General features: G+C 44.1%; 1 protein-coding gene across 5 annotated transcripts in view; it reads left to right on the top strand.

Moving 5' to 3' along the window:
• Positions 1–16,220, top strand: part of MAP3K9 (mitogen-activated protein kinase kinase kinase 9) — a 71,582-nt gene that overhangs the window by 46,445 nt on the left and 8,917 nt on the right. For 2 of the 5 annotated variants that reach the window (XM_089907897.1, XM_089907898.1), the window contains exons 4-8: positions 7,715–7,863; positions 8,801–8,976; positions 11,538–11,588; positions 12,928–13,168; positions 14,907–15,029. In XM_089907897.1, coding sequence (XP_089764023.1) covers positions 7,715–7,863; positions 8,801–8,976; positions 11,538–11,588; positions 12,928–13,168; positions 14,907–15,029 — 740 coding nt within the window. The remainder of the gene's footprint in view (positions 1–7,714; positions 7,864–8,800; positions 8,977–11,537; positions 11,589–12,927; positions 13,169–14,906; positions 15,030–16,220) is intronic. The other 3 variants (XM_089907899.1, XM_022570239.2, XM_089907896.1) reach the window with 2 other exon arrangements.

Here is a 16,220-nt window from a genome sequence, read left to right as displayed (position 1 = left end):
TTTCACTTTTTGTCTAATGTAAATAATGCTGCTATGGACATTTGTTTACATGCTTTTGTGTGAACATATGTTTTCAGTTCTCTTGGATGGTATACACCTAGGAGTGAAATTTTCTGATTCATATGGTAATTCTATATTTAACTTTTTCAGGAACTGCCAGACAGTTTTTTACCACAGCCATTACCATTAGCAACGCATGAGGGTTCCAATTTCTCCACATCCTCTCAACACTTGTTATTTTTTATTATAGCCATCCTAGTGGATGTGAAGTGGTATATCTCACTGTGGTTTTGATTTGTGTTTCCCTAATGACATCGAGCATCTTTCCATGTGCTTATTGGCCATTTGTATATCTTCTCTGAATAAATATCTGTTCAGATCCTTTGCCAATTTTAAAATTGGGTTATATGTCCTTCCATTTTTATGTTGAAAGTGTTCTTTATATATTCTAGATACAAGTCCCTTATCAGATGCATGATTTGCAAATAATTTCTCCCATTCTGTGGGTTTTCTTTTCACTTTCTTGATGGTATCCTTTGAAACACAAGCATTTTTAATTTTGACGACGTTTGGTTTATCAGTTTTTTTCTTTGATTGCTTGTGCTTTTGGTGTCATATCTAAGAAACGAAGTCATGAAGTTTTATACGTATGTTTTCTTCTAAGAGTTTTGTAATTTTAGCTCTTACATATAGGTCCATTTTGTTCCGTTTTGTTCCATTTTGACCTAATTTTTGTATGTGGTGTGAGGTAGGAGTCCGGCTTCATTCTTTTACATGTGGCTATCTAGTTGTCCTAGCACCATTTGTTTAAAAGACTGTTTCTTTCCTCATTGAATTGTCTTGGCATCCCTGTCAAGAAGCAGTTCACCACAAATGAAAGAGTTTATTTTTGGACTCTCAATTCTACTCCATTGATCTATGTGTCTCCCATTTTGCCAGTGCCACCTGTTTTAAGAACTTTGTAGCTTTGTACTAAGTTTTGAAATTAGGAAGTGTGAGTCTTCCAACTTTCTTCTTTTTCAAGATTATTTTGGCTATTCTGAATCTCTTCAATTTCCATACGAATTTTAGGATCATTTTGTCAGTTTCTGAGAATTAGGCAGCTAGAATTTTGATAGGGATTATGTTAAGTCTGTAGATCACTTTGGGGAGTATTGCCATCTAGATAATATTGTCTTTCAATCCATGAATATGGGATATCTTCCTATTTATTTAGACCTTCTTTAATTTCTTTCAGTGATGTTTTATAGCTTCTGTATATTGAATCTTATTTCACTACACATTAATTATGGGTGAAGTACCTATTGTGAAGAAAAGAGTTTTCCTTTCCTTAAAATATCTGACTAGATCTCATTAGGTTGAGCTGTATCCTGATATTCAACTGTTTTTCACCCACAAAAGCAGCAATTTCATATGCTTCAACCTACACTTTCATTGCTTGACTGCAGGCTAATGAGATTAGTTAATGTATTAATTAAGCTAAGCTGCTATTGCAGAGAGACCTACTGATGGTAGAAATGTACTTCTTTTTCAAGAGTAGTCCAGCCTGTCTAGGCTGGTGGGGCATCTTTGCACCTTGAGATCATTCAGGAACTCAGGTCCTTTCAGCATCCCTCGGCGTGTTATTCTTTTCTGAATGGTTACATCTGAGTGAAAGTGACTTCAGAATAATTATATCCCACAGAAAAGGGGAACGAGAGCTTATCCATGGCAAGAAGCTTGTCTTTAATTTGGAGATGACTCCAAAAGTAGCTATTATTATTTCCGTTTTACAGATGAGGTAACCAAGGCTTAGATGATTGAAATCAGTTGCCTGGGTTCACCCAGGTGGTAGAGGTAAAGCTGTGATTTGAACTAGATATGTGTCTCTTGAAACTCTGTGCTTTTAGCCACGTCACCATCTATATACTCTTACTCCTGTGCTTTGGGCATCCTCTTCCAGGGTGATTGGCCCACCATGCCTGGGACCCAGCAGCCTGTCCCAAGAGGGCCAAAGCATGTCTAGGAACTTGGGACAGAGCTGGTTCCCAGACTGACTTGTAATGCATTTATTCCTCCAAGAAATGTTTGTTGAATACATACTTACTCTGTTATGACCAAGCAAGTGGACTTGCTTCCCGCTGTACGATGGAAAGACCAAACACCGAGGCAACGGTCTTTTGCAGAGAGAAAAAGAATTTATTGCAGGGTGGCCAAGCAAGGAGGCAGGAGGCAATGCTCAGATATGTCTACCCAGTTGATCAGCTGTTGAGCAGCATGTTTATCATGGAAGTAGGGAATAAGAGGCAGGGGGGCGGGTGAGCTGGGAAATGGTCGGTGGAAAGTAATTTGTACGTTTCTGGAGTTCTCTGCCCAGACTCAACTGTTCTTCATGCCTCTTCATGGGTTGCATGTGCAAATTCAGGGGGGTTTCCTATGTTACATGGGGTGGATTGTCAGCCTGTGATGTCTAAAGTTCACTATCAGAGTTCACCATTGGTTGTCCTAGTCCCTCAGTGTGCCTGAAGGGGCTGTCAGCAGGTTGTTGGCATATCTGTGGTTTCCCTGGTATTCTGCAAAACAAGCTTGGTGTCTTCCATGTATCATTTTATTTCTATCTTGTTTCTACCTTATGGGCCTTGAGTGTGTAAGGTAAGGGTATGGCTCCAGTGTTAGGTACAGGGCTGAACCTGAATCCAACCCCCTTCCCTCCCACTCCCCTCCTGGAGCTCCTGCAGGGCCTTGGGCCTCTGCAGTTGGTGGGTGCCCAGGGCCAGCTGAGTTTGTCTCACTGTTCTTCGAGTACAGTTCTCTAGGCCTCCTCTGTGCTGTGGTGGAGCGTAGGATAAGAATGACCCAGACCCCCTCAAGAAGAGCAGTTCTTGCCCTTTGGTTGTGTTGTGCAGGGAGGGCACTGGTGACAGCCAGAGGCCATCGTCCCACGGTGACTCTCTGCCTGTCGTGTATAGGATGAGGTGGAGGCATTTTGTTAATTAATCATTTTACGTTTTTTAAATTACGGAAGGAAAACATGTTCACTATAGAAAAAAAAAGAAAATATGGATAAACAAAAAAAGAAAAGGAAAGAAAAGAAAAAATCACCCACAACGCACTTCTAAAGATAATCTATGTTGACATTTTGGTGTGTTTATTCCTGTTCCTGTGATCACCCACCCATCCCTTAAAATGGGATCATTCTATTTTGTAAGCTGCTTTTTGAATGTAACAGAGCATGAACATATTGCCATGTTAATAAGTATTTATTATGTCAATAAATATATTAACATATACATTTATACATAAGTTGGTAAATATGTTGCCATTTTGAATGAGGGTCTGGTTAACAGCAAGAATAGTAAATTGTGTGTTACCTAACAGTTTACAGAGTACCTTCACATATGGTAGTTCAGTTGTCTTTGCCAAAGATTACTAAACAGTCAGCTTGGTTCCTGGGATGTGGGCTCACAAGCTGATGACCAAGTGCAGGAGCCCATTCAAGGGACACCCTCTCCTTTTTGGAGGGTGGGTCCCTGAGTTAACAGTCTTAAAGTCCATGCAGGTTAATAAGAAAAACAGCCGTGGCCCAGCACAGGTACAGAATTGCTGCACCTTTGGTTGGGAAGGGTTGCTATTCACTCTAGGGCTCTTCTTCATTTTGAAAAAAATAAAACATCCCTCTCCCACATGTGATATTATCAAACAGTGGAAAAGATGACTGCACCTCTGGAGGTGGTTAATTATTGGCACAGGGAGCAATCCTGAGGGTTTGGGTTTAGGCTTTGACTCTTGGGAAATCATTGGCAGCACTGTGGGGTCTGGCACTTCTCTGGGGGGGAAGGGACTCCGAGGCAGAGTTCTAGCTGAGCTGGTACTTCGAGGCTGCTTGTAAACAGTCTTGAACAGACCTCTTGACCTTCTCTTAACCCTGGGAGGGCAAGAAAGTAGGCTAAACCTGAGGTGAATCATGTGGACTTCTCCTGTCCACCTCTCCCTGAGGCTCAGATCCATCTAATGTGTGTTTCTCCAGCCCCCTTTTTGGACTCTGTTCCTGACAGAGGAGCACCAAGCCTTCATTTACATCACCCACCTTCTGTTATAAAAATACAGAGGAACGCTGGCAGAGGAACACTTTGACTGGTTTAGTCATCCCCAGAAAGCCTTCTTCCCTGAATGCTGGTACCCCTCGGCACGGCTCTCCCCAGCCACTTTCTCATTTCAGGCCTTTCCGAGAGGGAAGCACACGGTGTTTACGAACCATAGATGGAGGTTTCAGGTTGCGGGGTAGTTATTGTTATTCTTACCTTGCAGCTCTTCTATGAGGTGGGGATTGCTGTCTCTGTTACACAGATGAGGAAACAGGTTTGGAGAGGTGAACTTGCTTTCTTAAGGTCCCACGGCTGTAAGTGGTAAAGCAGGCATTCGACTCAAGTCTGTCTAAGTCTTTCTTGAGCAGCACTTCTCCCACTTTTCCTAGTTGTAGAGCCCTTCAAATGGAACGGAATGCCCATTAACAAAGGACCAAGCCAGGTGAGAGCAGAGCTGCCCTTGTGGAAGCTGGGAGGGGAGGGTCCCTGGCTTCTTTCCCTTCCAGGTGGCCTGAGACATCTCCACGGAGTAGAGCTCAGTGTAAACACCATCACAGAGGAAACACCAGGACACAAACAGGACACATGTTTGGATCTTCGAAAATACCCTGTCTTTCCAGGTGGTTAGGCTTGGGACATCGATTGTCTTTGCCTGGATGGAAGAAAGGGGTTTCGGGAACCTTGAGTTTTTGTTCCTCAGGGTGGAAGTGGGCAGTAATGCCGAGAGCAGGCAACTGAAGATGGGAGTCTCTGTAACCGGGAATCTAGTTAGCAACGCTGAGAGCTCGTAGAGGTCACTTGGTGGACGCTGCCCAGCATGACTGCTGTCTGGATAAGTCACATGAAAGGTTTGGCAGGAAGTGTCCTAGTGTAGTTCTCGATGATATTTGGGGCTTACTCTGGGGCACCCAGGGCAGCCTGAAGGACCATCTGACTACACACTCACTCTTACACCCACCCACCAATTCATTCATTATGTGAGGGCCTAGGCGTCCCAGAGCCTGGGCAAGACCCTGAGAATGCAAAGATTAGGAGCTACTGTCCCTGCCCTTTAGGAGCCCACCGGCTGGTAAACAAACAACTAGAATACCTGACAGCGCAAACAAGGGCTGAGTAACATGCTGTGGTGTCAGGAGGCTTCCTAAAGTGTCCATTTGTTCCCATCAGCCTCAGACTAAGATCCACCTTCTTGTCAGGACAAGACAAGACCTGCAACTACCAGTCTACTAGGCTTTTTTTTTTTTTCCTGTCAAAATACATAAAGAAAATGATAGTATTTGGAGGGCTCACTCGGGGAAAGCCATCGTCCAAGGACATTGGCCGGTCCACTCTGAGGGTCCCTCTGTAGAGACCCCCCGGGATGTCCTGGCACATTGGTGGGCACATTGCTCTCCTTTGGAGCCATGCCAGGCCATGCCATGGGATCCTTTGAGGGCAAGCCCATGCTGTTGTGCTCTCTGATCCCTGTCTCTGGAGCCCTGGCTCCTCCCTCAATTAGCAAAGTTTCACTCAGGGTTCAGCTACCTCCTGCCTCCGTCCTGGTCTGGTGTAGGTGACCCTCCTTTGTGCTGTCATAGTATCTCTGTTGTGACTCCTCTTTCCATATTCTAATTGATGCTTTTTCTATTCCTCTTGGTAGTCTCTTTGTGGATAAGATCTGTGTTTTTTTATCCTGTATCCCAGTTCTTGGCATTGAGTTTGATGCACAGTAAATATTTAGTAGATGTTTAAAATGAATGAATAAATGATGGTGCATTTGAATCATATCTTGAAAGATGATTAGTAGAGTTTACCAAGCAGAGAACTGGTCGAAGGGCATTCTAGGGAGAAAGAATTGAGAATTGGTGCAGGTCCACCGTGACTTACTCCACATAGGCCCTTAATATATGCTGCTAACCCTATCTAAAACTTGCTTCCCTCACCTGCAAAATGATGATCATACTTGCCTTGCAGGTTTGTTGTAGGGATTCAGGATCATGTTTGTAAATGTCTTAGCATGCTGCACATACAAGGTACCATGATCGAATCGTTGCTGGGTTTATTATTTTTTTTTTTTAAATAAATATGTCTTCTTGTTGGTTGTAAACTACTGATGAGTATTACCAAAAAATTGAGCTTTGTGTTGAAAATATAAGGAGAGGCCCTCTTCCAACTGTTCATGGCCTTATGGTTTCTGGTCCTGACTTATTCCTGGAAGGATTAAACGCTACATGAGTTTGCCTGGTTCTGATTGTGAATTCATAGAATAATTATTCCATAAGCTTTGTGCTCCCCATTCCCTAACTCACAGAACGTGTGAAAAGAAATTCTTCATGTGGACTTGAAAGGTAGCGAAAGAACTTGAAGCCCTCACAGCTGATGCGCTGCTCTGCTCTACCGATGCAGTCCACCCTTGTGAAACTTTCCCCTTTGAATTAGACAGAGGTCACCATTAAGGATGCACTCACGCTGACGGGGGCAGGAATCTATTCAACCTAGTGGGCACTGAAAGAAATCTTTCACAGGAGCAAAATATGTTTGTTTCGGGTGGTCATCTCTCTGCTTTTATAAAGCTAAAAAAAAATGTATCTGTTGCTATATGATCCAGCAATCCCACTTCTGCGCATATATCCGTACAAAATTATAACCGAAAAGATACACGTACCCCTATGTTCATAGCAGCACTGTTTACAATAGCCAAGACATGGAAACAACCCATGTGCCCATCAACAGACGATTGGTTTAAGAAGATGTGGTATATATACACAATGGAATGTTACTCAGCCATTAAAAAGAATGAAATAATGCCATTTGCAGCAACATGGATGGACCTAGAGATTATCATACTAAGTGAAGTAAGTCAGAAAGAGAAAGACAAATACCATGTGATATCACTTATATGTAGAAACTAAAATACAACACAAATGAACATATCAACGAAACAAAAACAGACTCATAGACATAGAGAACAGACTTGTGGTTGCCAAGGGGGAGGGGGGGAGGGAGGGAAGGATTGGGAATTTGGGATTAGCAGATGCAAACTATTGTATACAGGATGGATAAACAACAAGGTCCTACTGTATAGCACAGGGAACTATGTTCAATATCCTGTGATAAACCATAATGGAAAAGAATATGAAAAAGAACGTATATATGTATAAGTGAATCATTTTGCTATACAGCAGAAATTAAACACAGCATTGTAAGTCAACTATACTTCAATAAAATTAAAAAAATAAAAAATAATGTATCTGTGACTTAAGCTGAAGTTTTCTTAAAGCAGGAAAAAATGTATTCCCAGAAGCCTGCCTCTTCTCCCAGTTTATTACATTCACAGTAGCAGCCACAAAATAGATGCGGCCCTTGAGCACTGATTGAAACACTAGAGCAGTGCATTTCATTTCATGACAGCCTTGTCAGACTGCTTGTGTTATTTGCACTTCACACATAAGGAATTTGAGGAAAAAGGCCAAGCGTGCTTGACTCCAGAGTTTTCGCTTATAGCCGGTAGGCTTTATGGTCTCCCTTTTATATTATAGCAGTACTTCTGTTTTGTTAGTCTCCCTACATGTCAGAGAGGCTGTGGGATGCTCGTCAAAGCCTCGCGAGATATTTGCATGAAGTTGCACCTATGGTTCATGGTGCGGCTTCTGTCTTCTTCCTCTCCTTAGCTATGGGGTGCTGCTTTGGGAGCTCCTGACCGGTGAGGTGCCCTTCCGAGGAATCGATGGCTTAGCAGTCGCTTATGGAGTGGCCATGAACAAGCTCGCCCTTCCCATTCCTTCTACATGCCCGGAACCTTTTGCCAAACTCATGGAAGGTGAGTGCCCCCTGGCTGGAACAAAACTGGAGACTGTTTATTCTTCTGTCGGCACTCGATAGATTGTGGCCGGTTCTGCAGGGTCAGTAACTGAAAGAGGAGGTGAAGCATGAGTCAGTCAGGGAGGAATCCTGAAGATGGTTGGAAGAGCTACTACAAGATGATGTCAGCACCCTGCTACACTGGTGTCACCGACGTCCCTTCTGTCCATCTAGTGACTGCAGAACATAGCTTAGAAACTGAAGGCTGCTATCCAGTGCTTCAGAATATTATTATTTAATCCAAAGTAAGAAGGTATAGCAGCTTTTATCTCAAGACCTCTGAGTGTCTTACATATAGAAATGAAGATCTATGAGGAAAGGAATTCTAAAATTCATCTCGGCAAGCCCTATGATTTTGTCAGCGAGAAATCCTAAGCTGAGAGAGGTTAAATGGATAGGTGGTCACTCCATTGGTTAGTGGCTCAGCTGAGCGTAGATAGAATTCACTTTTCCTGACTCCCATGCTTTTCATCCTTGCCTTCTCATCAGCTCATTGAGTTGGGGAAGGGTAGCTCATTTATTTATGGGAAATTGGGGCCCAAGGTGTAGTTACCCATTGTCAGGACTGGAATCGTGCAGTAACTTGATAAACTGTGGTAGCTGTAGTTCATGCAAGAAAACGCTTTGGACTTGCCTTACCTATGTGAAATCAATAGTGAGAATGGAATGGGTGCAGAGCTGCTGCACTGGGTTTCCAGCTTCACTGTTGGTGATTGTGAAGTTGGGCAGATTGCTTTACTTCCTGAGCCCTGTTTGGGGTTCCCTAAGTCCCAGTCTCTATTTCTGGAAGGAGAAATGAGAGGTGGTTTTCTGTCAAATGAGGTCACGTCATACCCTAAATCTTACATTTGCCTCTGTCCGCTAATGCTTCCTGCTGACTCCTGTGCCCCATGCAGATTGCTGGAATCCTGACCCCCATTCACGACCATCTTTCACGAATATCCTGGACCAGCTAACTACCATAGAGGAGTCTGGTTTCTTTGAAATGCCCAAGGACTCCTTCCACTGCCTGCAAGATGACTGGAAACATGAGATTCAGGAGATGTTTGACCAACTCAGGGCCAAAGAAAAGGTAAGAAAGAGAAGCAAAAGGTATGCATTGAATTAGTGGATCTTCTCCACTGGGGCCTCTGGACCGATTCTGACACGACCACGTTCCTGCTTGGTTTGTGGCAACAGAGCAGCTTTTTCCTTCCTGGCTTTAACATGGAGAGTTCTCCAGGCCTCAGGTGTGACCTGAAACGATGAGAAGTTTTCTTTCTTTTGGGATGTGGCAGGAATAAGTGGGGGGAGTCATGAATCCAAAGCTGTCCTTGCAGAGTATCTACTTTATTGTCCAAACTGGAGGAGGAGCATGGCTGGGCAAGTACCAGCAGGGTGTCTCGCCCCGCCGGCTGGAAATACGAGAGCGTTCTAGAAAGCTTTCTTTGTTCTGCAGTGGACTTGTAGAAGGGGTTTAACTGGATGTAGGGATACTTCAATACTGAGAGCAATTATCAGAACATCCTGCCAGTGTCTTTGGGGATCAGAATCAGAAACACCACATGGGCTAAAAATACCATGAGTCTGAAGTTGTTTGGCATTTTTCATGTTTTTATGAAAAGGGCTCAAAGGCTGAACCAACTGAGGAGCTCAGAGACCCATAGCCCATTTGCCTTTTTGTTCTGGAGACCATTCCTTAAATGGCCCCTCTCTATGCCCGTAGTGTCTGGCTAGCAGTCAGCATCACACAGAGGAAGCTAACCAAAGTAGTTATGTTGTTTATCCTGCGGGGCCAGTGGCTAGGGGCACGAGGGATGTCCATGGATAGACTTGGTTAATTTCTTCTTTCCCTTCTCACTCCCCTCTGTGGAAATTTGGGAAGCAGTATAATAATAGTAGAATCTCAAATTATCTTTATGGCTTCCCAGTTCTTTCACTTGAAAGGTCTGAGGAGACCTCTTCACCCATTTCATCCAGGAGTCTTATGGCCCCTGCTGCCAGCATGTAGGGCAGGTGTTATTAACTTTTTCATCTCAGAGCTGAGGGTCAGTGTCTGTCTAAAGTCACACAGCTAGTAAGTGAGGAGGCAGAATCTTGAACTGGGGTCTTCTGATTCCTAAACCATTTTCTTTCCAATATCATCGTTTCCCTAAACAAAGGACTTAAAAATCATTTCTGGAGCTGATTTGAAGATATAACTCTTTTGATGCAACATAGCAATCCTTGTGCTGTTTGGCAAGTCAAGGAGCATTCTGCAGGGGGATGCAGTGAGCTTATGACAATTCTTTAAAGACCCAGGGGGAGAGAGGGGTGGATCTGTACTGACCATTGAGCAGAATGATTAAAAGAGACTGTTCCAATTACTAGTTCTATTCCAACTAGAAGAACCCCAGAGTTCCTGGCCTTTTTTTGAGATTGCTGAATCACTGACTCCTGCTTATTTCTTTTTCTTTTTTTAAATTTATTTTTTATTGAAGTATAGTTGAATTACAATGTTGTGTTAATTACTGCTGTACAGCAAAGTGACTCAGTTATACATGTACATTCTTTTTCATATTCTTTTCCATTATGGTTTATCACAGGATATTGAATATAGTTCCGTGGTTATTTCTTTTGATTGATGGAATTATAAGGGTACCAGCCAATAAGAAAAATGAAAGTTGGATTTTGTCAGGAGGTAGTTACTAGAAAAAGTCAAACCAATTCTCGTAATAGCTAACATTTGTAGAGCATGTGCTATTTGCCATGCTCTGTTATGAGTAATTTATATGAATTCTTACATAATCTTGCATAATAAGGTGATAATTGCCTTATGTATTACAGTCCTGTGATATTGGTGCTATTAACTCCATATAACATGTGATGCCCATTTTAATTGCTCAAGGCCACAAATCAGCTACTTTGTTCCAGAGTCCTTGCTTTTAACACCCATGCTGTGATACCTCTCCATTATAAGGCTTGGAGTTGGGCAAGTGAGGGTGAAATGGATAATGAGCTTTCTCTCTGGAGAGATTCCTCTTAAATCATTGTATGTGGAAGATGTGATTTGCATACTATGGAGTTGATACCCAAATAGGTGTTTCGCAAGAAGGGGATTTACCACGCTGGAGGGTTTCCAGGTGTATGGTGCCATAGTTGAGTACTCCATAAATGTCCTGTTTTCCCATATGATTCACTCTTCAGGTTGTCTCAACCTACTTCTGCTTCTGTGTATGTGAGGATGGATTGGTCTCTGGGCTGGGGTTCAGGTTCCCTTAAAGGAAGGAGCTTAAACCCAAGTCATCCCTTAGACAAGAGCATGCAGGAGGGAGGACTTAGGAAGGCTGAGATTAGCTCGAACTAATTTTCAGCTTTCCCATTTAGCAGCAAAATAACCAACCAGGAATAATTTTTCTGAATCTTCGACATGTTTTTGTTCTGATGGTGAAAACAAAGCAGTGGGACCGGGAAGCCAAGGATGTGGAGGGCGCACAACAGTTAATCTTTGGGGCTTATTTGGGGCTTATTTCATCAAAGAAGGAGAAGTTCAAAAGTTCAAGCTCATTTCTCAGGCACTGTGATGAATCCATGTTCCCATAAAGAAGGACCTGCATTTATAAAATTGTCTTCTCTCTCCTCCTCCTTCTTTCTCTCATTCATTCATCGACTCAGCAGTTAATCAACAACTACAGAGGACCTACCATGTACCAGACAACTTTCAAGGTGCTCATCCTCTTCTCATTTTTCTCCTTTCTATCATTTTTATGGTCATTTTCATATACTCTTGAGAACAGAAGGCAAGTTGAACAGAAAACTCCTTTCATCAGAATACTTTATTCCCATTTTGTTTGTTTTCTCTTCTGCTCTCTGCCTGCTGCTCTGCTTCCTCGATATGTGTTCACATACTATTTTCTAGCCCTGGGTTCCATTTCTATAGTTTGTTCTAATCCAGAATGACTTCTTATAGGGGAGCATTTCATTGAGAATTTTGAATTTCAACCACAGAAGTGTTGCTCTGGCTACTTTATTGAAGAAAACTTCTCCCTTTTTAGACATGGTTCTCTCAGGTTGTTGACATGAAAGCTTCTTAAGTTTTAGTCCTCTGCCTCCACCCGACTTCAATCCTAGGCCTGCGGTAACCAGTGTTAACAGTTTAGAGTCCACATGTTTAAATTTTATACGCATGCTTTGTTCTCTTTCCTGGGCTCTCTCCTATTTCCTGATGCCATAAGCCCCCACCTCTTTCCAGGAATTCCATGGTGAGTTCCTTTGTAAATTCATGCAGGAGGAAAAAGGGGAGGGAGGGAAGAGGTTCTGCCCACCTTCTAGAGAAAGTGCCTGGCAAAGACTTCAGGAAATGTTCCCTCTTCTCTTTGCTGTGCTGTCCCCATCCTTCCAGAGCAAATGGTTGTCCTTTTAGATAAGGACAACCATTTTGTCCTTATCTAAAGTTTAAACCACACGCTCAGTGGATTCACTCACCAAGGGAACAAAGATTTAGATGACGCGCCTCACGAACCTTTTGAACAGCCACCCTGGAAATATATTTATTTTCATTTGAATGTTAGGCGATGCCTGGAGGGTGATTCATTTACAGCACGCACATTTTAAGCTAGATCACATTAAGTTGGCTCTGGTTTTAAAAAACTTTCCTTTATGTAACAGAAAGAAAAAAATCAAAATAGAACCAAACCTGTAAAATTTGAGTATATGATTGTATTTTCCACCCAAACGCCATCGTTTGTCCTCGTCACAGGTAATTTTAATCAGTCAATCAAGGGGCACAGGGAACTATCAGCCCCCGTCTCCAGGGCTTGGCCTGTGGCTCCTCTAGCTGTATCCTCAGGGTGGCTCTTCGGAGCCTGCCTTGCCTCCATTTGCGGTGGTCAGGTGTTCATTTTCCAGCCAGCTGTTGAGCCCCCACCTCCGCTGGGGACTGAAGCGTGGGGTGTCAGAGGAGAGCTGTCCAGGCTGCTGTGAGCACTGGCCCCCCAGGGGCGAGCCCCCTCTGCACGGACCACTTGCCACACACACCCCCGCCATGGTTCTACCTGCCTGGCAGGAGCTGCACACCTGGGAGGAGGAGCTGACGCGGGCCGCGCTCCAGCAGAAAAACCAGGAGGAGCTGCTGCGGCGCCGGGAGCGGGAGCTGGCCGAGCGGGAGATCGACATCCTGCAGCGGGAGCTCCACATCATCATCCACCAGCTGTGTCAGGAGAAGCCCCGGGTCAAGAAACGCAAGGGCAAGTTCAGGAAGAACCGACTGAAGCTCAAGGATGGAAACCGCATCAGCCTCCCTTCCGGTTGGTGTCCGGGGACCTGGGGGAAGTGGGAGTGGACCGAGGGGCTGGTGTGGCAGGGGTTCTGTGGGAACCAGGGACTGAGCTCAGAAACGTGAGACCCCAGGGCTCATCACGGAGCTGGTTTAGGAAGGTCCATTCTATTCCGTGGAAAGCCTGGCCTGATGGAAAGCTTCTGCCTTCCAGGGGGATTTTGTAGTTTGACTACACACAGAATATGAGGGGAAGGCCGTGAGTGTGACAGGCCTGGCTGCAGGCTGCTAGTAGCACGGCCGTACACACAGGCACATCTCACTATAGGCAAACCTGGAGAAGGAATATGTCACTGGGGGAAAAAATCCCAGGGTATGTATGTACGTGCGTGTGAGTCTGCAAAATAACTCATCTCAGGGTTTCTGTAAATAATTAGCTCTCTGGGTGCAGTTGAGATTAGGATGAACGTTTAAGAATTTGATTTACACATAACCTTTCAGAAACACATTAGCTGAACAAAGGTACATTTGCAGTAGGTACAGCCTTGGGAAAATGCAAAGAAATATGAAACTATGAATTAGAATCTCTGCGGGGGCGTAACGTACCCACGGAGGGAGGTAAGTACTCAAGTGTGTGTTATGTAAATAAAGTTCATTGTATTCTGAGTCTGTAAGGCCCCAGGAAGCAAGCTTATTAGAAGTATAAGGAACCAAGGGGAAATGGCATAATAGGAGTAGTAGTGGATGACTTTAAGCACTGGGATGGTGGCTTAGGTACAGACAAGAGAATCCACCTAGTGAAATTCAGTGAATGTGTCGTTGCACATTTTTTTCTTTTCAGGCAACACAGAGTCTTTAAGCACCTCTGGAGCATCTGGCACGTGCCAGCATCTTGCTGTGTGCTAAGGCAGCAGATAGAAAAGCCATGGAGCTCACCTACAGGGAGATCACAGTCTAGAGGGGAGACCTAGGTGCAAACATGCAGATCTTTTTCATAGCCTTTTGATAGATGGGGAGAATGAAGCTCAGAAACTCAGAGAATGTACCTTTTACATTCCTCATGTACGCTGTAAATGCCTTTGGAATACATCAGAATTTGGACCATTAACCGCATCTCCCTCACTTCCCCAGGTTCTGTGGGTTAGTCCTGGTACCCCACACTTATCGAGCAGCATCAGTCTCCCTGCTTTGGTCCCTGAGAAAAGGAGGCGTGTACGGATAGACTGTATGAGATGGAGAATTTTAAGTTAGATTTCCTAGAATAATCGACAAGGTCTCATGATATTTTTAAAAACTATTCTAAGCACGTACTTGCTACACCTATATACATTATATAGACATATGTACCTTATATAGACGGCTTTATGAAAACGATATAATGAAGTTCACTTGGGTAATGAAGTTTCCTTCTCTTCATACGTCCATCTTGCCATGTCCCTATGGGAAAAAGAAATGATTCTGAAAGAGAACATTTCCCAGGTGAAAAGGAGCTTCTCAGGAAATAGGGCCTGTCCCTCAAGTCTGCCAGGAAGTGTCAGTTCTCTCATAGGAATTTTCTTTTAACTGAGGTATAGTTGATGTACAATATTACACAAGTTTCAGGTGTACAACATAGTGACTCACAATTTTTAAAGGTTATACTCCATTTATAGTTATTATAAAATATTGGCTGTATTCCCTGTGTTGCAGTATATATCCTTGTAGCTCATAGGAATTTGAGAATGGGAAAATTCTAATGCACACGCATCTGTTTGTCTTTCCCCAACCAGATTTCCAGCACAAGTTCACGGTACAGGCCTCGCCCACCATGGATAAAAGGAAGAGTCTCATCAACAGCCGCTCTAGTCCTCCTGCAAGCCCCACCATCATTCCTCGCCTGCGAGCCATCCAGTGTGAGGCTGTTTCCCAAATTAGTTGGGGCCAGAACACACCAGGGGCACCTGTCCCCTGCTCTGTCCAGCCACCAACTGGTCCAGGCTGGCTCCGTCCATAACTCTGCCACCTCTCCTCCACAATATGTATATACATGCACATGTGTACGCAGACCCTTACCCCCCACCTCGTCTCTCCATGACCTTGACCCTTTCACTCTTAGTGAGATACCAGCAAAGGGGTGTGTGGGTACCAGCGGGCTCTTTAGTGAATTACAAAGCAATCTGGGATGCAATGAAGGTACCCTGGCCTGGGGACCTTGTGCACTTGCTGCCATGTTTGGGGCATCATGGTTTTTCTTTTCCATGCTTCCCAGGAAAGGGCTTTGTCAAAGTGTAGGTTCCAAGGTAAACTTGCCAGCTACTTTGTGATAGGCCGAATCCGAACCAATTTTATTTTATGACGGTGTTTATTAAAAAGAACTTATACAGACACACATATATGCATATATGTAAAGTGTGTTGTATGCCCTAATTTAAAGATAGAGAGATTTCGTCAAAAACCCCCCCAAGACCTGGATTTCTGGCTTTCCTTGAAAAATCAAATCAAACCAGTGGATTCTTTTTTCCGTACGCTCTGTATTTTGCCTCAGTCCCCTCAACTCCCTGTTTTCTGGTAACTGGGTCACTCCATCCATTTATGATATAAGGCCAGTCTCTGAAGCATTTGGCTTTCAACCCTTGCTCTAAGGTATCAGGGTCAGAAGAAGGCACCTCCTCTTCTATCTGTTACATTTCTCCAGGCCTGTTCCTTCCCCCTCTCCTACCCCTGACTTCCTTCTCCACAGTGTTGAATTCCTCACTTTCTTCCTTTCCAGCACTTTCTTACCAAAATGTCTTCACTTCTACATCTTCCGTACCCCTTATCTCTCACCTACTTCCTCACCCGCCACCTTGCCCCCCGCAAGCCAGTCCCCGGCAACAAAACATGTTCCCGGAGTCAGGTCTGCTTGGAGCTCTGGTGACTGGCCGGCCTGAGTGCCCACTTTATGCTGGACTCGGGAGAATCTGGGAGGTTTTCTCACGTTTGGTACTTTGAGAGCACTGAGTGAGTGCTGGCTGGGAACTCCTTTACTTACCAGGCAGGCTCCACTCAGGCACAGAGTTTTTGACAAGGTCTGACTATCCCCCGCAGCTCCAATTATGTGAGTG

Source organism: Delphinapterus leucas, chromosome 2 (assembly GCF_059928025.1).
Source record: "Delphinapterus leucas isolate spDelLeu-1000000601 "Yukka" chromosome 2, BTC_Dleu_Yukka2, whole genome shotgun sequence".
NCBI classification, from domain to species: domain Eukaryota; kingdom Metazoa; phylum Chordata; class Mammalia; order Artiodactyla; family Monodontidae; genus Delphinapterus; species Delphinapterus leucas.
This window is presented reverse-complemented; position numbering and strand designations above follow the sequence as displayed.